At 38.3% G+C, this 23150-nt stretch overlaps 1 protein-coding gene across 1 annotated transcript; it reads left to right on the top strand.

Annotated features, from left to right (window-relative positions):
- The first annotated feature begins 784 nt into the window (after nt 1-784).
- On the top strand, nt 785-17559 carry LOC145987601 (uncharacterized). The gene is made up of 2 exons (XM_083121967.1): nt 785-1093; nt 14146-17559. The coding sequence occupies exons 1-2, from the start codon at nt 785-787 to the stop codon at nt 17557-17559; spliced, it is 3723 nt and encodes a 1240-aa protein (XP_082978093.1).
- Nucleotides 17560-23150: the final 5591 nt, after the last annotated feature.

The raw sequence follows: 23150 nt of genomic DNA, 5'->3' as shown, positions 1-23150 counted from the left end.
TCTTTCAATTCTAGACGAGTAAGTCTATAGCATATCATCACATCACTGTATGAAGGAAACGTTCTGGAACTGAAAGCTCAAGGAGTTCCAAATAGAGATTCATAACTCGTACTTATATTGCTTCTTGTACGAACAGATGATTTAGCGGTAGCCATGGTCACCACAAACACACACATCCAAATCTGTTCTCAGCACAAACACTACTGAATTCTGAAACTTCGATGTCGAAACTACAATGCAGAGCTGAAATTAAGTGTACGTCAAAACTTTTAGCACAACCGCGTGAACCACTTTGGCAGCAACCCTTCGCCCATGCAGTAGCATGTGGTGACGACGGTCTCTGGCCTCTGCTCCAACTTCCCCTTCCCATTCCCAACCCTATATACCCAAAAATTTTCTATTCGCGCTGGTTCATTGTACTGTGTAGATAAACACAAACCTAATTTATTCACCTTCTCCCGTGAATTTAATTACACAATACATTGTAAATCCACCAAGTGCACTCTCAATGATATCATTGAAGAAGTAAAAGTTCAAGCCCAAAGAGGCGCGGCTAGAAATCTTTCAATTTAGCTGATTTTTTTGTGTGATGTATTGATACAATAATGCAACTTTTGCGCACTATATGTTTTTGAATTTCGAAAAAAAAATCGATACACCCTATTACACAGGGCCAAGAAGATACCAGAAGAGCTTCAACAGACGTTAAATGAATGTGAAAATTGTCAATTTCATCAAAAGCAAGTCACTGAAATCAAGACTTTTTGAGCAGCTCTGCAAAGAAATGGACAGTGATTATCATCAACTTTCAAACAAACGTCTTCTCAAACGTGACGTCACACGTTTGGAGAAGAAATTGGCGGCAGATGATCTCACAGAAGGTAATGTTTTAGTGTATATAGACAAAGCATTACAACTGACAGAAGACACTCAAAAACTGATCCGTGAAATCTCAGAAAAGTGCACCGACGAACAGTTTGAGCAGTATAATGAGGAAATTGGTTCAGTGCAGGACAGGCTCGACGAAGCATTGGCCAAGTTATACATCGCGAAAAAACCGCAAACTACCGTGACCGTGACCGAGACAAAGACAGTGAGTGATGTGCGTCTACCGAGGTTAGATTTGCCTACTTTTACAGGAAATCTGCAGCAGTGGCTTTCTTTTAGAGACTTGTTCGTGGCGTCCGTACACAACAACGCGTCACTTTCGCCCGCTCAAAAACTTCAGTATTTGAAATCGAGCGTCCGTGGTGAACCCGCGTTATTGTTACAGTCTATAGCGATAACCGATTCGAATTACAAAGAAGCATGGGACATTCTGACTAACAGATATGAACAGAAACACGCGCTAGTGAACGACACAATTAAGCGCTCATTACAAACTAGTAGTTGTATTTACGGTGGGATAAACCCGAGAAAGGAAGAGCTCCCCTCCAGCAGATTTGCTATACTTAAAACTTGCTCAACATGAGCATATGAGCTTTTTGCTCTAGTGTGGAATTCTGCCTAATCTAAGATTTTTGTGAAAATGCCCTCAAATATTTTTCAGAAAGGAAGAGCTCTCTGAGAAAGGAAGAGCTCCCCTGAGATTTGTATACCTACACCCACCCACACCCACCCACACATATTTACTTCCGGTTCACTTCCGGTTCACTTCCGGTCCACTTCCGGTTCACTTCCGGTGCACTTCCGGTCCACTTCCGGTCCACTTCCGGTGCACTTCCGGTCCACTTCCGGTTTAAGTTCAATTGGACACCAGGCCCATATTGCATATCTAGTACTAAGACAATGCAATATGCAGAGACCCTCTAGAATTGCTCCGTGACTCTCTCATTTCTTACATCATAAACATATGATTTTTCCCCTATGAGAATAACGCTACATATGGTGTCATCGGGTAATGCCTCATGGAATTCACAGATAATTTTAATGTTTGTTCTGTCATTCACCACAACCTGTTTCCTTTTTGAAGTGTTGATGACAAACATGGGTCTCTGTGCTTTGAATTCATCTGGAGTGTAATACATATCAGTATTGCCTGTAGTGACACGCTTGAAAGCCGAAAATGCCTCATATAATTTGAGGAAATCATCCTTGGAAATGTCTAAATTATAATTTTCTCTAGGAAATACCTCATTTCTGCCATTTTTAAGATATATGTTCTTGATGTTGCAGCTATCAAATTTACTTGAATTTTTTTCCTGATTGTTGTGTCTTCCAGTCTGAAACAGTACCACTACAAAATCAGGCATGTCGTATTGTATGCTGGAGAATGAATTTGTAGCATCAAACTCATAATAAGAACCAGTTGCGGGCTTCTGTACACATTGATATGTATAAAATTGCAGAGGAATCTGTGGATTTTTTATTATATCTGCTTTGTATTTAAGAGCATAACTGGCCTCATATTCAACAACTGGGATTCTTAGCTCAATAGTCTGAATAATGCATTTGCCTTCATCAGGTAGGGTATTGGGCAGAGCTTCTCCTGTAGGGTTTAATGTGCTGTACCTCATCAAAGCATTATTATCATTGGCAGCTCTTCTAAATGTAATTCTTAAACCACCCTTCCACATAATATCTTTGTAATCTGAGAAGAATCCTGGCAACAGGCGCATCGGGAACAGCACTGTGTGGCTCTTGGATAAAATTTTATCACCAGCCTCAAATCCACCTATTTGGTAGTAAGAAGCTTCGGTTTTGGATAATTTTAGTGTGGCCAAAGCTGTGGAGGTAATGCCGGGATAATCCACTCTGTTTATAACAACGCCATGCTTTCTGATTTCAATTTCAGAGAACAGATGCGGCACAAAATTATCCACCAATCTTATATTTGAATTTGCCGGATAATCTGTTCCATCCAGCTTTACAACATCAAATTTGATGTATAGATCTGCTCTGTGGGGGTGTATAAAGCCATCCCCTACATCAAGATCAACCTCAATCTCTGTGTTGGGTTGATTTAAATTTGCAAATGTCCTCCTGTTTGGGGGGAATGATTGTAGCTCATAACTCTCAATATTTTCCATTGTATGTATTTTTATTTAAATGTTAATCTCTATGATAGCAGTTGTTGTGGCTCCAGCAAAATCAACTAATTCTTCTTTTTCATTAGTGACCATCAATTCAATGTAATCTATTCTATTATGGCACACAGGAAAATATAATGTTGGGGATGGATTGTAGATGATTGGCTCCATAAATTCAGAATTAGGTTTGAATGTTGCAATGATGCCAGTTTGTTTGTGAGTGCCTATGCCATTTGATTTGGTGATCATACCCTCGGCCACATTACAGTGAATATTCAGAGTCTCTATGGCCAAGAATTTAGGTATATTCATAGCAGTGTGTTTGATGGCCGGTTCAAGTTTTGTGTTGTTCTCAAATCCCAACAGCTCTCCTATAGTACCCAGATCCACTGTTTCTGTAGCAGATACAATCTCTACTCTGTGAGTGACAGAATTTTGACTTAACACTACACCTCTGGGTAATTGAGCATTTAGAGTGGACAGATTATATTGCCCTGGAGTGATGACAATTTTTTGATCCCCTACTGCAATTTTGTTGTTGTGGTGCGTAATATTAGGGATCAAGTACATGCCGTAAAATGCTCTGAGAGCTATTGTTTTGGGATACACTATATCATCATGTAATTTGAGTTTCAATATTGAATTTTGGCTGGTGAGATGGAATACCCCCATGATGTTTCAGATACCACAAGGCTTTTTGAAAATTTTCAATTGATGGTTTATTTATTTGAGACATATATCTGAGAACAGATAAACACAAATGTCCGCAATTAACATCTTTGAAATTTTGAACACGGGCATTATTGTAATAAAGATTAGCTGATTTTAGATATTTTACTAAATTTTCAGGTGGAACACCTCCAAATGAATCAAACACAAATGCCTCATTGTTTAAATATTTAAGATAACAAATCCAGTGAGTGCCCTGATTTTTGTACTTATCCAAATTAACAATGCCACACTCTTTGTTGAGTGGTTGTTCTGGTAAAGAATCAGACATGTACACACCCCTAAAATGTTTGATGCCCAGTGGCTTGATTAAAGCTTCAATATCTTGGTTTGTAAGCGGCTCTTGTTTTTTTTAAACTTATTCATGGCTCTCTTAACACCTTTGCCTTTTTTCTCCATGGCGAGGTTATGGCGCCTCTGCTCATCTAATTCTGCCCTATTCTTCTTGGCATCTATTACTGTTTTTGCTATGGCAGCTGATCCCCCGGCCAAGCTCCCCACAGCCCCGAGAGCTGCTAAGATGGCAGGGATAGTAAATATGAAACCCCCCACATGTGATTTATTCCTGGATTGTTGTAATTTTTTTAATTGGGGGGTACTAAGCAACAATTTCATACCATGGCCCTTTGCAAGACAAGAGCTTTTTTTCTTGCGCTGCTTTTTGGTCAAGAGACTATCAATAGTTTTAAGAGATTTGAGACCTGCATAAGTATTTGATACATAACACCCTTGGCCTTCATCGTAGGTTTATTATATACATGTTCACAAACCCCACCCCAGTTTTTGTTTGGTGCTCATAGCTATGGTGGTTCCCAATGCTGCTATTTTTTCACTCAAAGAAGCATCTTTGCTTACAAATCTACCAAATGCAGCCTCTTCTAATTTCTTGTCTGCAACATGTCTCTTGTCAAGATCGGAATGTGTGTTGTATGCTATGTCATGGTCTCTACAAGCAGCATCTAGGGGATTAACACCAGGATCGCCTCTGTTTAATCTATGGTCCAATTTTGTGCCTGGACCACAATACTGATAGCCTGGAATGTGTAGTTCAAATGGCAGCTTGTTTATAATGTCATTAACCAACCCCCGACCCTCAGAAATATTCCAAAATTTGGGGGGTAGAGTATTAATAATTTTTATGAGATATCCAATCCCCTTAGGGTCATTCACTATAAAATTAGATAATTTGGTGCTTATCATGTCCATAATTCCAACCTTTTCATTGTAAAAATTGTGGTTGCCAGCATTTTCCTCCCCAGCTATCACCAAAAACCTATCTACAAGTTTCCTGACATCATCAACCCACACAAATTCTTTAGGCAGGGTGTTGTATTGTTTGATTCCACTGCCAGTCTTAATTTGTGACCATATGGGCTTGATTAAGTTGTTATATTTTGCCCCACTGCTCGACTTGACTCTTTTTTGTGCGGGATCATTGTTCTGGTATAGAGCATCTGATTTTATTAATATTTCTTTGTAATATTCATAATCTTGATCTGTATAGCTGCCAGGCCTTTTCCTAGTCATCAATTCCCACAATCCAGGTGTGCCGGGGTACTTAACAAAAGCACCTTTTTCTCCGAGACGAGATTCTGAATAAACAATCAGATCATCCCCCATAAATGTTACTCTGAAATTGCCAATTCTATGTATGATGCTGCCATCAAGCTCTGTGTCAGCATATAAGCCAAAGACCTCATCTTTATTGTCTTTAGGTGTTGTTAAATATTTTTGAGCAAGAAGACCCAATTCAATAGGATCCTGAGTAGCTTCAATTCTTCTAGGAGCAACAGGACTAGGTGTATGAATACTGGAAAGTGGGGTGAATGGATAATCTAATATGTTCCTTGCAGCTACAGGTACAAGCTCTGTGATCAAATCTTGATTTTGCTCTGTAACAGTTTTGATATTCTTACCTAAATTATTAATAGCATCAATTACAGGCTGTTCTGTTTGTTTGTGTTTTTCATAAATTCCCCGGTTCTCTGATTTCCATCCCTTAAATCTTTTTACAAGATAATCTCTTAACTTAAGATCATCAATAATTGGCCTTTTCATGGTTATTTATATATGTTTCAACGTCTAGAAAATCGTTGATTTTATTTCTGTATTTGCCACTACTGGGTGTTCTTGTCATATCAATTGTGACAAAGCCATAACTGTCCTGGTTCCAGCACCTACTGCAAAACTTGGAAAAATCATTGTAGCTCAAGTCCCCACCTACATATTCATCATGTATGTGTTTGAGGTTGGTATGATCCTGATGAAATACACATATAAAATTGCTGTTGTCTCGGATCAGCTGCTTCGGTATTTTAGAAAAAGTCTGTGCCAGGTAGAAGCAATCAATGTTTTTGTGCCTCCCCTGTGTAAAGAAATTTCTAACCTTGTTTTGATTATCCAGTATAATGTCATCAAACACAACAACAGAATTATCGAGACATTCATGAAGTGGCGTAACATCTGATTCAAAAGTGGCAATATCCAGTCCATCATATAGCTTCATCAGCTGCTGATATTTTAATTGTTCCAAGCTCTTAGAGAAGATATACAAGTGCCTGTTTTTCCAGTCTAACCAGTTGGGTGCCAATAAAAAATTATCAACCATTAGTGTAGTTTTACCACAAGCAGATGGCCCAACAATAAGACACCTAATATTATCAGGCAGCAAGTTGCCATTTCTCTTATTCTGTTGTTCAGGTTCTGGCAGCCTTTTTATAACATCCCAGGTGCTCATATTATTATTTTGTCTGCATCGATCCAGCTGTGTTCTGGAAGTCCTAGCCATTTGACAAATAACTTGTTGCCTTTTCTGCGGATGATTTTTTCTATGAGATATGTGTCAGGCTGTTTAGTTTTGCTGAGTTCTTGTTCATAAAACCTGCCTTTGAGAATTTCTCCTCGGTGATCTTTTATTATATATGTGTTAAGGGTCCCGGGTTTAACTTGAACCACTGTAAATAATTCAGTGCTCCAGTTTCTTGTAAAGCCTCTTTTGAATAAGTGCTTATATTTGCTGATTCTTACTTGATCACCCACCCTGTATTTGGCCTTTCTTGTTGTTGGCTGGTATCTAGGATAATAAACAGTCCTGATCAATTTTTGCTCATCAGATGAAGTTACTTCAGAGGGTTTCATGTTGATTGTGGAATGGACCGAGTTGTTATATTTATGTAGAAGTTCTGGAAGAATATTAACCCATTTATAATTACCTTGAAGAGTAAATTGTTTATACATAAGATTTTTTAAGGTTTTGTTGAATCTCTCTACAATTGAGGCTTTGAGATCACTGTAACTCGAGTAATGTTTTATTGCCTGGCTTTTAATAAATTGTTGAAACACAGAATTATAAAATTCTTTGCCATTATCTGTTTGCAAATAGCGCGGTGATCTTCCACTCTGATTGATGATTGTCCTGAAGGCTTCTGTAACACATTTTCCAGTCTTGGATTTGAGTGGCAGAGCCCAGGCAAATTTTGAAAATGTATCTATCACAGTAAGTAGATACTTGTAGCCCTTATTGATTTTGTCTAAGTTTTTCAACTGTCCAGTTGCCATTTCAATCAAGTCGCTCTGCCATAAATCATCTATGCCCTTTGTGACTACTGGGAGTCTCTTATAATTATGTCTGGCCTGTCTGTGTAATTCATCAACAATAATTTGTCTAGACATAATATGTAAACAAGAATATTGCAACTATGGGGTGTTCAGCAGCTGATACTACAGGATTTTCTAAATATAATTTGTCTCCTATTTGTATATGAAATTCCTGAGAGCCATCATCTTCAGCATAAGATGTTTCTAATGTATTGGGATCTGTAAAATCCTCTAACTCTACACTGGTGATTTTTGGTTTGTTGTCAGCATTTGTTATTGATAAGGTAGGGTAGTGGTGTGCCTGTGGTTGATGCCAATATTTGATCTTGATTGGTCTCAGTGTGCCCCCAACAAAAAACTGGTAATAAAATTGTACAGGGGACAGCATATATATTTTGCCACCTGGTGTAAATGGTGAATCATATTCTTTGTTGGGGATGCTGTACAATTCAAGAATTACTGTATGTTTTGGATTCTCGATTATGCCTGTTATTTCCTTTTCTGCTGTGAGCAATCTGCTTGTTACAGATTCAAGGTGCTCATTGATGGTCCTAACAACATCATCATGGCCTGGCTTGATTTTTATGTCCACAATAAGTTTCTTGTATTGTTGCACAATTTCTTGAAGCTGGGTGGCAAAAACAGACAGAGCATTTGCTTGATTGGATTCCATGGTCCCTAGCTGTTGCTTGATATTAGCTACAATTTGTTGCAAATTTTCAACAACTGCCAATTTTGAATTTTGAGCAGTAAGATCATGGACCTGTCTTCTGATATCCTCAAACAGGGCATGCAGTTCATTAATATGTTGATTAGTTGGTAGAGTGGCCACTGTCTGAGTGAGATGTTTGATCTCTGTCTGGATATTCTTGATATCTTCTGATTTCAATATCCTATTCACTGCTCTCTTAATATTTTTAAGTTCCTGTGATGTAGGCAGATTTGATACTGTATTTTGTAAAAATTCAAGTGCCAATTTTACATTGTTTAATTCAGAAGCATCAGCCACATTTTGCATAGCATTTTGGAGCAGGGCTATATCTGCCTGAGAGGGTGTGGAGTGTTGTAAAATTTCAAGCTTTGTTTGGATATCATCTATCAAGTGATGAAAATGAGATAGTTCAGATTCAGTGTTGAGGTTTTCAAGCTTTGTGATCTGTTGCTGGACACTGACAAGAGTGTCTACAATACCGGGCAGGCGGGATTCTAGTACATTTGCCAAATCACTTTGCACTGCTGCTATTGTACCCTCAAGATGGGTTATGGTACTTTGAATTTTTCCAAAATCTTCATATGTTTCAAGTTGCAGCTTAATGTTGGCAACACTCCGAGTTATTGCACTCAAAGCATCAGAAGATGGCAAGTTGTTCATAAAATTTTCAAGTGTCTCAATTTTTTCTTTAACCTCGGCTATGGCATTGTTCAGAGGGTCCAGATTAGGTATTTGGAGTGATTGAATCTGTTCTTTTAGAGTGGAAATGACTAGATCAAAATCTTCTTGTGATTTAATGCTTTTGACAATTGTTTGGAGCTGTGCCTGGACATTATTTATTTGCTCTTCCAATTGTTGTTTCAATTGCTCAGAGTTGGTGGCCTGGGTCTTAAATTTGGCTTGAAGAGCTGCTACAGCTTCTTCTAAACTTTGAAAATTATCTAATGTTGCCAGATCAGTATATTTCTGAAGCAGCACTTTGAGTTCGGAATCAATTTTAAGAAGAGGGTCCATGCATTGTGATTGCAAATTTGTAATTTCTAATTGAAGACTGGCATTGAGTGTGGTTTGTAAAGCTTGTAAATCACTTCTTAATTTCTTGACTCTGACATCAAGCATCAGAATCTCATCACTGTGATCTTCATGCCTTGTATGGCCAAATATATCATTAGGCATTTTGTTTTAATGGTTATTTATTATAGAGTATCTGATTCTTAATTCTATAAAAAAGGGTATAAGCTTGTCATATGATCCAGGGACCTCAATATATAAGCAGTCACCAGCAGAAACAGTATATACAGTGCCAGAAATCATGTTTGAGTGCTTAATTCTGTAAATATTTCTCCCTATTGAAATCTTGACATCACCCTCAGGGGTTGTAATAAATTGCAATTGACCACCTACAGGTAATTGGTAATGATTTAAATTATTGTTAAATATGTACAATATTTTGCCTGTTTCATCATCAACATCTGTAAGTATGCTGTTCAGATGAATAATTAACAAGCCACTCAGTTTAGACAGCATATCAGAAGAGGGTTGTGGTGTTGGCAGCTCCATAATAGCCTGTTTTTTGAACCCAAATAAGTTCATAGGCATGTTTATTTATTTCAAATCATGCTCTGTAATTGGGCATTGATTTCCATTTTTCAAATCACAATGCCCCCATGGTAGAGTATGTATGCCACATGATAAAATGCATCTCTTATCATCATGTGAGTCCAGGGCCACTTTTCTTACAACATTTGAAGTCAACAAGTGATCCTCACTCTGAATTCTATTTTCTGATGTTTTGATTGAATTCTGTGATTTGATGCAATTTTTATAATCTTCAAATACAAGCTCTTTTTCCACAGTTACTTTGCCAATGCCCTTGGCCTTTTTGGCAGCAACACCACTACATGTTTTAAAACTGTACATCTTGGCACTTAACCCAGCAAATTCCACAATAACATCACCAAGTGTCTCATCTTTTAACTTGCCAGGCACCTTTTTGTTGTGGTGGTGTTGAATCTTTGTATGTTCACTGGTATCAAAGTATTGAAACAATTCAGGCTGTAACATATCTTGATAAACATCTTCTGTTTGAATATCAAGAATAAAACTATCCGTGTCCATGTACAATAATTTTACACGATCACCATAAAAAGGTTTCAGCACATCATAATACAATATTAACATATGTAATTTGGACAATTCCAATATCACAGCCCCTACATAAATAGGTTTATCAAATTTGATCTTTGTTTTTTTCATGTTGAAAAGTGCCATGTGCTCATCATAAATTCTTCTGTAATTGAAGTTGGGCTTTGCAACCAATTTTTTGCTCAGGCTGGGGTCAGTAATTATTTTAACATCGGTATGTTTTCTGACATTTTCAATAGTTTTGCCATACACAGAATTCACCATCAATTTAAACAAGCCCTTATCAAATTGGCTCTTTGCAGATGTTCGAAGCTCTGTGTTTGTATCAATATATGGTTTCAACCATCTTGAGTGCCTGAACCTTAAGACTTTGCCAACTTTGGTTACTTGGACACCATGTTTCATCAGGAACTGGAGGTTTTTGTAATATGTGACATATCCCTGTTTCGGCTCCAGAGTCATCATGAGCTTCTTCTGTTTAGAGCCAGGTGAACACTGAACCTCGGAAATTGGGGGCAGATCAGAAAATTTGTTGTGCAAATGATCTGGAATTATCAGATCAACCTCTAAGATGAGACCATAATCACTGTCATCAAAATCCTTAAGATCTTCAATATTGTAATTTTCAACCCATTCAAGCTCTGCATATGGCAGTTTATCCATCATGGCGTAACCATAGAGGCTGTTTGCATCTACATACGTTATATAATTTGATGGCCGTGCTGGATCATAATCAGGCAGCATAATATGCTTGTTATTTGCTCTGGCATATCTTTGGAAACATTGCACCATCCCTCCTCTTATACATTTCTCCATAAACAGATACATATCTTGATCGTGGATCAGATCCAATTGCATTTTAGTGTTCAAAAACGTTGTAGCCCATGCTAGGCCCGGAGCACTGTAAAAATATATTGGATCCAGTTTATAATTTTGCATGGAAGATTTTCTGAATGCCTGTATTGTATCAGCTAAGAGGGTCGTATCAAGTTTCAAATATGCCTTGTGATAATCACCAAATGTCTTGCATTTTAAATTGTTCCACATCAACTGGGCATGGTGATAATCATCATCAGTGATTCCAGATCCTCTGATTTTGCTGTAAAACTCTTCTTGTGGTGGCAAAGAACACTCATCAAATTTAGAAAAATCTGTAACATAGTCATATGGATATACACCCTTCCGCCTAATTAATTTCAGGTCCTGATTTGGAAACGAAGCACGTGTGATTTTCAATTGATCATCAGGTAATTGAGTGGTCAGTGTGGCCAGGCTAGCAGATAAAAATCTGTAAGAATCAAGAAATCTTATGTGAATAGGAATACCATTAACTTTAATTATCTTGCTAATAGATATATATTTTTCATCATTTTCAGCTAAAATATTTAAATTCTGCTTGTCAAACCCCTCGTACCTGATCAGATGATGGAAATCATAATTGGATGCTCCATGGCAAAATATGGGGACAAATCTTGGTCTCTTGATCTGAATATTACAGCTATTACACAGGGCCATTAAGAATTTACCATCTGTATGAGAATGGTGATGAACCTTGATATTTGTATCTGAAAATTCAGAATCACATACCGGGCATTTTTCTGCATTGTTGAAATCTTCAATCTGTTCCTCTGTTAAAGGCAACATGGGTTTTGATTTTAATAAAATGTTAGATGCTATGTCACGGCACTCATTTTCTATTCTTTGTGCAAATTCTTTGATGGCATTTGGTCCCATGTATAAGTATGGCTCACTAGCTACACCATCCCGTACAACTACATAACAGAAACTGGAAGGTTCATGTAGCTGGTATGGTGTAATTGAGGATTCTTCAGGATCTGGATTGCAGAATGCAAGAGATTTGAGATTCGATTCAAAATCATAGACAATAAATGCTGGGTGTTCCAACAAGGCTTCAAACTTTTTGAATTTGCAATTTTCACTTGGATTGGGCATCACCATATGAACAGGTTTATGATTGCCACAGTATTTCAGATGCTCAATTAACTTGTTTTTGGCAATTTCTGCATTCTCTTCCCGAACCCCTTTCACCATTTTTTGACCATCAAATACAGTTAAACATCTTCTGCACAACTTAAATATTTTTTTATATTTGTCTAGTTGTGTTCTCACTAAAGCTTGAAGATTATGTATCAGAGTGTAATGGTATGTATCATCCCCTTCAATTAAGAGCAGATCAATTGGAATAGCAGATTCATCATCAATTGTACTGATTCTGAGAGGTGCTATCAAGCAATTGCCAGTGGAACAAATAAATACATTAATAGATAATTGTTTACCGTTGATGTGCCTGGCCTTTTTTTCAAATTTATCAATATTCTGAACAGACATTGGATATTCTAAACCCTCCATTGCATCGTCAAAATCGTGCTCATGTTGTTTATAATAAGTTATTCTCTCAGGATGGCTTGAAACTGGATACAAAGCAGCTAATATACACCACAAAAAGCATTTCTGGTCGGTATTTTCTATATTAACCACGGCTCTTCTGTTTTTAATATTATCAGGTAATGGCAGATATGTAGATCCTTGTAATGGGCTGAATTCAGAAATATGAACATATAACTTGTGTGAAGAGCCGCATAGGCTCCATCCAGACTCTTTTGCTGCAAATTCAGAGTGTTTGATGTTCAGTTGATCCATCAACCTGCCTATTATTGTGTCTGAATTTGTATTTGAGTATACAGGTACAGTTTCTGTTATGTGGGGCTGTGTAAATTTGGTGCCATTTGGTTTCTTATATTGTACAAACAATTTGAGAGACAGCTTATAAGAGCCATTTTGTGCATTAAGAATTGCCTGGAGATCAGGATTTATATTGTTCAAGAAATTCTCAATGCCACATCTTGGCTCTGATACAAAACGGTGATCCCTAAGTTGGGCATTAAAACTGCTACGGATGGGTTCATAGCGTGGCTGCTTTGCTGCTCTGGCATTAAGAGGTGCTTCGTGCTTTCTTTTCAGACCAGATGTGGATGGTTGTGTTGATGATTGTGCAGAGCAAGTATTTTTATGTGTATATGTGAAATATTCCATGTTATATTTTCTATTGCATTTGGGGCAAATTTTTGTGGGAGTTCTGTATTTGTCTGGGTTACAAATCTTTTGGTGTCTGGCCCAATTAGAGCTGGATATATTCTTATTGCACTGATTGCAATATTTTTGATTCGGCATTTTTGCTGTTGTTTATTATATAAAATTTCCTGGGTTTCAATTCAAAACTTTATACTGAATAAAAAATATCAGTTGGGTTCAGCACTGTGCTTTGTATGTGTGTGTATGTGTGTATGTGTGTATACACTTAATATTTTTGGCTTTGGTATTTATATACAATTTCTTGGGATTCAAATCAAAATTCTATGCTGGATAAAAATATCAGTTGGGTTCAACACTGTACTTTGTATGTGTGTGTGTGTGTATGTGTATATACACTTAATATTTTTGGCTTTGGTATTTATATACAATTTCTTGGGATTCAAATCAAAATTCTATGCTGGATAAAAAAAGCAGAAATAGGCCACAACTTGGCCACAAGTGGACCGGAAGTAGGCAAACCGGAAGTGAACCGGAAGTGGACCGGAAGTGGACCGGAAGTGCACCGGAAGTGAACCGGAAGTGGACCGGAAGTGAACCGGAAGTAAATATGTGTGGGTGGGTGTGGGTGGGTGTAGGTATACAAATCTCAGGGGAGCTCTTCCTTTCTCAGAGAGCTCTTCCTTTCTGAAAAATATTTGAGGGCATTTTCACAAAAATCTTAGATTAGGCAGAATTCCACACTAGAGCAAAAAGCTCATATGCTCATGTTGAGCAAGTTTTAAGTATAGCAAATCTGCTGGAGGGGAGCTCTTCCTTTCTCGGGTTTATCCCACCGTAAATACAACTACTCAAACTGAGTCTGCTGTCGGCTTACGCAAGCTTGTTGACGTGACGACAGAATGTGTTCGAGTTTTACGTGTGTTGGACATTCCAGTGCAGCATTGGGACGCTATCCTAGTGTTTCATACCGTGGAGAAATTGGACAGTACTTCGAGGCAACAATGGGAGCTGAGCGTGTCGTCCGAGCAACTTCCTACTTTCGAACAGCTGAGCGGCTTCCTGGACAACAGAGCGAGAGCGCTCGCAGCATCTGCATCTTCCAAGGACCCGAAACCAGGATCCCAAAGGAAACCCCCCACCCCCCACAGTGAACCCAGTGCTAGAAGAAGTGCTAATTCATTTCACGTGTCGTCCTCTTGCCCTATGTGTCGAGAATCGCATTTTTTGAGTAAATGTGAAGAATATATGAGCCTATCTGTGCCAGAGAGGGAAGTGTTTGTGAAATCGAAAGGCTTGTGTTTCAACTGCCTTGATAATTCCCATTTTGTGGATAGGTGTAAATCAGGATCGTGTAGGTCTTGTGGTAAGTCTCACCACACGTCTATCCATCGTGAAACTTCCCAAAGAGCTAAGGTAAGTGGAAACTTGGCAACGCCGCAAGTGGTGTCGCACATAACAGCTGATACGCAGTGTGACGCAACGCGTGTCTTGTTACAGACTGCTGTTGTGAGAGTAAAGGATAAACAAAATCAGCTTCACTCCCTGCGAGCACTTTTGGATAGTGCTAGTGAAAAGTCATTTTTGAGCGAGAACGCAGCCCAATTATTAGGCTTGAAACGTAAAAAAGTGTTCGTGTCGGTTACTGGAATTTCGGGTGTAAATGCCGGCAATTCGCACTCTACTGTTGATTTGAACATACTCTCTAAAAACGGGGACAGATCCTATCATTGCTCGCCCTTAATTGTGAAGAAAATATCCAACACAGTGCCACAAGCGTGTGTACCAAACACTCTGAGTTTTAAACATTTACGAAACCTTGAACTTGCCGATCCTTCATATCACAAACCTGACACTATTCAGTTGCTTATCGGGGCTGATCTTTTCCCATTGTTACTAATGAGTGGAAGAAGAGAGGGGAGAATGAATGAACCCGTGGCTATTCAAACCCGCTTGGGATGGGTTGTTTGTGGCAAAACTCCTCAACAAAGACCTCAACAATCTCTGTCTTCTTATCACATTGTTGTCCAAGAAAATGATCTGAACGAAACTCTGAATAAGTTTTTTGAATCTGAGGAGATTCCTAAATTACGAGTGCCGAGTCAAGAAGAGCAATTGTGCGAGGAACATTTCGTACGAACACATTATCGCGAGGATGATAGTCGGTACGTCGTACGCTTACCATTTAAGGTCAACCGCGACGAGTTAGGTTATTCAAAAGATAAGGCGATGAAATGTTTGCGTAGTCAAGAGCGTAGGCTTCGAGTTGATAGCCAGAGACTAGAACAATACAAGTTATTCATGCAAGAGTACATTGCGTTGAATCATATGACACCAGTGGCGGACTGTGAACCTTCCAAGGCCCCCGCTAGTTCTTATTTCATTCCGCATCATTCTATAACAAAGGAGACAAGCACAAGTACGAAACTGAGAGTAGTTTTTAATGGATCGAGTAAAACTAGGACAGGCGTGTCCTTGAATGACGTGTTAATGAATGGAGGTAAACAACAGCCGGAGTTACTATCCATTTTGTTACGTTTTCGTGGGCATCTTATTGCATTGACGAGTGATGTTCGTATGATGTATCGCCAGATAAAGGTGAATCTTCAGGACAGAGACTACCAATTAATTTTGTGGAGAGAATCCCCCAATCAACCTGTGATTGTTTATCGTTTAAATACGCTCACGTATGGCACGGCACCAGCTGCTTTTCTTGCTACGAGAGTGTTACGTCAGTTAGCAGACGATGAAGGTGAAAGTTACCCGATTGCAGCAGAAGTCTTAAAGCAACAGTTTTATATGGACGATTTGTGCAGTGGAGCTGACAGTGTTCCAGAAGCAATAGAGATACAGCAACAATTGATACAATTGTTGAGAAAGGGTGGATTTGAGTTGTATAAGTGGACGTCAAATCATGCGGACGTGTTGAACAGTATTCCCGAGCATTTGCGAGAGAAACCTACAATATCTTCCATCCATAACAGCGAATTCATAAGAACTCTTGGCCTTGTGTGGCACCCGGATACTGATCATTTGAGTTTCATCATTAACCCACCTAGTGAACACCCTGTATTAACCAAAAGGTTGTTGTTGTCTGAGGTAGTTCGCATATTTGATCCACTCGGATTACTAGCCCCAGTCACTATGTTAGCTAAAATATTAATTCAATCACTGTGGAAGGAACAGTTAAATTGGGATGAACCTATTCCTAGTGACATAAGAGAAATATGGGAAAGACATTGTGCTGAATTACATGTGTTACAGAGCATACAGTTGCCACGATGCTTAAAATGTAGAGAACCAACTTTGTGTCAATTGATTAGTTTTTGTGATGCCAGTGAGAAAGGTACATGTGCTATTGTGTATCTACGAACAGTATATGATGACAACGCTGTTACAGTCAGATTGTTAGTTTCGAAAACAAAGCTTGCACCCATAAAACCTGTAACATTGCCACGTTTAGAGTTATGTGCTGCTGTGTTGTTAGCCAAATTGATTAGTGTTGTGCAGTCATCATTGTCATTGCATATAGACGATATTTTCCTTTGGTCTGATTCCCAGATCACCCTATGTTGGATTAAATCAGATCCATCCAGATGGAGTACATTTGTTTCGAACCGAGTTTCACTCATTCATGAACTGACGAATCCTCAACAGTGGTTTCATGTACGTTCCAAAGAAAACCCTGCAGACATTGGTTCTCGTGGTGCTTTCCCTACACAGTTGTGTGAAGCTCATTTATGGTGGAATGGTCCATCATTTCTTTATTTGCCTGAGTTGCCTATGCATGAATCATCTACAGTGGAAAGTGAAGAAATAAAAAGGGAGGAAAGAAAAACAAGGATTCGGGTGCTGTTGACTACAACCTTTGACACTAAGGAGTTATTGCAGAGATTCTCATCATTCTTGAGATTAATACGTGTTACTGCTTGGATGTTTAGATTCATAAGCAACTGTAGAGCGCCATCCATGCAGCGAAAAGAGCAGACGTTGACAACCGAAGAGTTATCAGCTGCGACTGAGTTTTGGGTCAAGGTCACCCAACGTGAAGCGTATGAGAGCGAGGTTAACTGTTTACAAACAGAACAGGAGCTCCCCTCATCCAGTAAACTTCTTTCGTTGAGTCCATTCATTGACAATAATTGTGTGTTACGAGTAGGTGGGCGTTTACATAATGCTGATGTGTCTTCAGATAAGAAACATCCTATAGTGTTACCCAAAAATAATCCATTTACTGAACTGTTATCTAAAGAGGCCTATATGAAGCTTGCACCTCTACCAATTGAGAAAGTGTAAATATGTAACCAGAAAGGAAATTTGTGTTTATTGTAATCTATGTATTCAAGTGTAATATGTTATATTGTAAAAGGTAATAATTATTGTGTATTCTAATTTTGGAAGCTGATCTTCCAAGAGGGGCCGTGATGTTCAGACGAATTGTCATTCTTATTAAGCTTGTTGCCATGCAGTGTGCGCATGCGCAGTGTGAGTCCGAGTTGAGTCGTGAGACAACGTACGTGTGTTGTACGCCTCGTCATATTCGTGTACATTTGTGTGGAAACCTTCATTATATATCGTGTTATTTACGTGCTTCATGTTATTAAAGTATACGTTAATCTACATATATGTTTAATTTGCACCAGAGTGAACTGACATACGCGAAACCACACACCCAGGAACTAGGAAGCTATTCATAAGTCTTCAAGGAGAAAAAGTAACCATCTTTTTAGTTGAAGATGAGATGAGAGTTTACCTCACACATAATAAAGGAATTTGACATTGGTCGTCCAGCGAAAAGAATAGACTGTTGGGAATATGAGAACAGCGTTGCCGCTTGCCGCAGGGGCGAGTAACGGACCTGCTGGCAGTGAAAGTACAAGACCAAACAAACGTGCGTGGCGCTTGAATCGCGAGTACGTACAAATTGAAGAAATAAGTTCACGGTTACCTATTATTAAACTCGCCTAATCTTCTTAATTTCTCTTAAATATTTATGACGAAGAGAAGTTAAATCTTCTCTTTCCATTAACATGGATTTGTTGCCCCTTTTCTCATACGAGAAGCCAAGTTATTTGAGAAAGACATGAAACCTTGATCTTCTAAAATTCGGTAATGTGGAGTCAGAATGGACATTTCCACTCTAACCTACAATATGATTTTAACTGTATCACTGCATGCCATTCATTTTATATTAACGTTGTGTAAAATAGTTTGTGTTAATTCGAAATAGTTTGCGAGAAATTGGCCTTAGAAGTTGTGCCAAATTGATGTTGTACTTCACGAAAACCGAACGGTCTCTGATTGGATATTCCAGTTATGACGTTGTAGTTCGGCAGTGATTTCGGTCGTCTGCTTAGCGCTCTAGAAATCCATGCACGAAGGCGTTTGTTGTTCCTCGTGTTTGTAACGCTGAATATTGAAGAGGATTCTCTGTGATTTCCAAAAGTAACGTTTCGATTATGACATGCAAGAGATGTACGAAAGCCAATTCCGGCAATCTAACATGTCCTGATGCCTGCCTTCACGGTAGCTCCATATTTTGCACAACTGATATTGGATGGAGCAGAGATAAGAGGAGCGAAAGCAGCGACTTAAGTTTTACAAGGGAAATTTGACATGGTGTTTATTTTCATCGACAGCTTATTCAAGATAATTTAATATTATTCTGTTGAACGATTTTTCTCAGTAGCAACCATTCCTGATTTCCAGTTATTATTAGTAGTGCTGGTATTACTCCAGTGCAATAAGTTTACCTGAAGAAAAATGTCAGTGTATTTTTGCACGACGGTATAAAGCAGCGTTTTTTTCTTTTTTCTTGCATAGCTGAAAATAAATTTATGTAATGCAAATGAGCGTAAGGAAGGCCGTGGGTTCGAAACGATCCGTTGACCAGCTCCTAGAAGTTGGCATTGTTCATTTAAAGTTACAAAAAACATAAAGTGTATTATTTTTATTGTAATCAATAATAACAGAAATAAATTTCACTTAGATATTATTCCAACCACGGGCGTTGCCAGAATTTTTTGCTGGAGCTCGGGAAATGATAAAACTTGAATAGTAGAAATAATAACAATAATAAAAATTGATAATAATTAAATTGTTATTTTACAATGATAAATATTATATACTAATAAAAATAAACAGATAAGTGAATATCTAGTAGAAAGTTATTTCATAAATTTCTTGTTCACATTTCACTCAGTGTACTAAAATTCACAGTTATTGTATATGTTATTAACTTTTGCATACATCATTCGCGAAAAGGCTGTAAAAAGTAGGGGAAAATTTTACTCATAAGGTTTATGTTGTGACCTCTCCCATAAAACTATATTTTTTGGAATGTTGAAAACTGGGGAACCATTTACAGTATTTCTTGGATTAAATGGCAGAACATGGAGATACAACTTCGTTCCTATATTTTCCTTTAATTATTTTTGATCTAACACACTTTCTACTGTCGCTATATTCTGTTCAAATACTAACTAAATGATCTTTATTTCTCCTATTAACAATAAAATAACAAGCTTTCTTCTTTTTTTTACTTGAAATGATCGATGCAACTTTCCAAAGAGGGGCAGGGGCGCCCGACTCCCCTCCTTTCGACGCCCATGATTCCAACAGAATAATCAAGGTATTAAAATGCGCGAGATCGAAAAGTTGGGTGTAAAATGCAGGATCCATATTTTTATTATTTAATCCAAGGAATAGGTGGTTCAAGTTTTCAAAATTCCAAAAATTAGATTTCTTATGTGAGAGGTCGCACTATATGACCAAAATTTACTCCTAACTTATTTTTTTCTTGAACAAGGCGTGTGAATGTAAATAACAAAATATTGCATTTCAGTTCACTAACTGTATTTGAAATGTAAAATAAATGAATAGTTGCGCTGCATATTCGCTCATCTGGTGGAATAGAACAGCCTGCCCAAGGAAGGATGTAATAAAATTATTATAGAAATAAAAACTTTATTCTATTACTTTATAATAGTTACTGTTGTGCAATAACAATCATAACATTATTATTATTTTTTAATGTTTCAACTTCTATCAGAGCCTGAACCCCCTCCTCCATACAAAAATTTCTAGCTACACCCATGGTAATGCACTACAATGTAATCAAATAGAACAGTATTTTTAGTAACTTGAACTTTTACATAGCTTTCACAGACCCAATTTCATTTTTCTTGTAGCTTATCATTCATGCGGCCTCGCCATGTAAATCGCACACAAACAAGTTGTCTGTTTTGTTTTTTTCATTTTTTTTCATTCGTGGGTACATTGAGAAATATCATATTGAAGCATCTGGTACTCGTATTTGTGCATAATGGTGAAATCTTTATTTTCCACCGTGATATCCACAACACTGACCAGCTATTAAATTCGGGCTGCTCTGCTCTTGTAACTCACAAGATGGAAACTTGTTTCGGCACAAGGCAACAAAAAATCTTACTTGTAATATTAACTCAGCAGAGAAAAGTGTGGTAAAGCACTGACTTGGTGCTTGCTTAGTGGTAACGACCATTTCCTGTTCTGGTGGTTACGTATCTTTTCAAATCCATTATCTCATAGCAAATACAGACACGTCCATGGACGTCCGCAAGATTTTTCCAGGGAGGGACAAGGAATGTATTTTTTTTCCAGAGGGGGAAAACAAGGCACATTTTCCCCAATAATAGCGTTGTTCCCTCAACAAGCATTGCTTAAATTTGAATTTTTCAAATTCATGCAATAATTAACTGTGGCTGAAATGAAATTATATGTGAAAAATATATAATTTTTGATTGACTTTCATTTTCCCAGGGAGGGGGGCACGGCCCACCTTGCCCCCTTCCGGACCCCCATGGACACGTCCTAACACCAAATGCACCCAACGCAAAGTGCAGACGACAGAACGAGCCGAACGACGACGTCACAACATGCGCAGGTGTGTTTTGAGTGCAAAGTTCGGCTCGAAAATTAGAAACTTGATTTTTTACCTAAAAACGAACGCACATGAACGTGGGAAATTGCAGGGGTTATTTGTCGATTGTGTAGAATTTAAAAAAGTAGGGGAAATGTCCATTAACAGCAGCAAGAACCGAATTAAGTTGTTTTTTTTAAAAAAAAAAAAAAGAATTCGTGAACTTTACGTCGCACAGCACTTCTGACAAAATCATTATATTTAACTTTTCCACTTGTAATTGGCGTTCTTATCTGATGTTTCAAGAGGACCTTGAAAAACCTCACCCCGAATTAAACACAGTAGCCCGTGAAACTCCCGTTGCTTTCGCTTACACCGCGATCCGGATTTTTCTGTTTTAAATAAACAAAAATATTCATTACTATTTGCCTTTCTTTACGTTTGAGAACCTCACCACGACTTCACTTCTTTACACTACTTTCGCTTACACCGCGATCCGGATTTTTCTGTTTTAAATAAACAAAAATATTCATTACTATTTGCCTTTCTTTACTTTTGAGAACCTCACCACGACTTCACTTCTTTACACTACTTCGCTCATATTTCACTATTAAAACCAACGGTTTTTTACAGCACAACACACAACCCAACGCACAGATCCGCCACAGTCAATCCTCGTCAAACCAACGGTCCCTCTCCTTCCGAGAAATTTTGTCTACGGGCTGAGGGGGCGGGGTGGAAAGCAACCGACAACGCTGGGCTCACCGTTCCCCTCCGTGCACGTGCCTATACAAAAAATAAATGTGAAAACAAGCGCTGCTGGAAGGAAATTTTGCTGGTCTGAAAGCTTAACCAGTTCCAGAATAGCGTTTTACATTCAAAACAAAAGCAAATGTGTTCACCTTTGCGCTCAGTAGTGAAAACAAAATTAAAAACAGGGAGGAGGTAGGGAAAGTAAAAGCCCATTTGAAGCAACAGTTTATTCTTTTCGCTGGACGGCCTTTACCTTTCCTCATGACGTCATGGTCTGGGATGCTTCCCATTGACTGACTGAGGTCCTGCTTGGATCAAGTAGTTCCACGTCTGACTACCAAGTGTCAGACCAGGATGTGAGCTTTTTAAGCTCGCGAATGCTTTTACCAAAACTAGGAAGCTATTCATAAGTCTTCAAGGAGAAAAAGTAACCATCTTTTTAGTTGAAGATGAGATGAGAGTTTACCTCACACATAATAAAGGAATTTGACATTGGTCGTCCAGCGAAAAGAATAGACTGTTGGGAATATGAGAACAGCGTTGCCGCTTGCCGCAGGGGCGAGTAACGGACCTGCTGGCAGTGAAAGTACAAGACCAAACAAACGTGCGTGGCGCTTGAATCGCGAGTACGTACAAATTGAAGAAATAAGTTCACGGTTACCTATTATTAAACTCGCCTAATCTTCTTAATTTCTCTTAAATATTTATGACGAAGAGAAGTTAAATCTTCTCTTTCCATTAACATGGATTTGTTGCCCCTTTTCTCATACGAGAAGCCAAGTTATTTGAGAAAGACATGAAACCTTGATCTTCTAAAATTCGGTAATGTGGAGTCAGAATGGACATTTCCACTCTAACCTACAATATGATTTTAACTGTATCACTGCATGCCATTCATTTTATATTAACGTTGTGTAAAATAGTTTGTGTTAATTCGAAATAGTTTGCGAGAAATTGGCCTTAGAAGTTGTGCCAAATTGATGTTGTACTTCACGAAAACCGAACGGTCTCTGATTGGATATTCCAGTTATGACGTTGTAGTTCGGCAGTGATTTCGGTCGTCTGCTTAGCGCTCTAGAAATCCATGCACGAAGGCGTTTGTTGTTCCTCGTGTTTGTAACGCTGAATATTGAAGAGGATTCTCTGTGATTTCCAAAAGTAACGTTTCGATTATGACATGCAAGAGATGTACGAAAGCCAATTCCGGCAATCTAACATGTCCTGATGCCTGCCT

The sequence above is a fragment of the Lepisma saccharinum genome, chromosome 1, assembly GCF_977018435.1.
Source record: "Lepisma saccharinum chromosome 1, izLepSacc3.1, whole genome shotgun sequence".
NCBI lineage: Eukaryota > Metazoa > Arthropoda > Insecta > Zygentoma > Lepismatidae > Lepisma > Lepisma saccharinum.
This window is presented reverse-complemented; position numbering and strand designations above follow the sequence as displayed.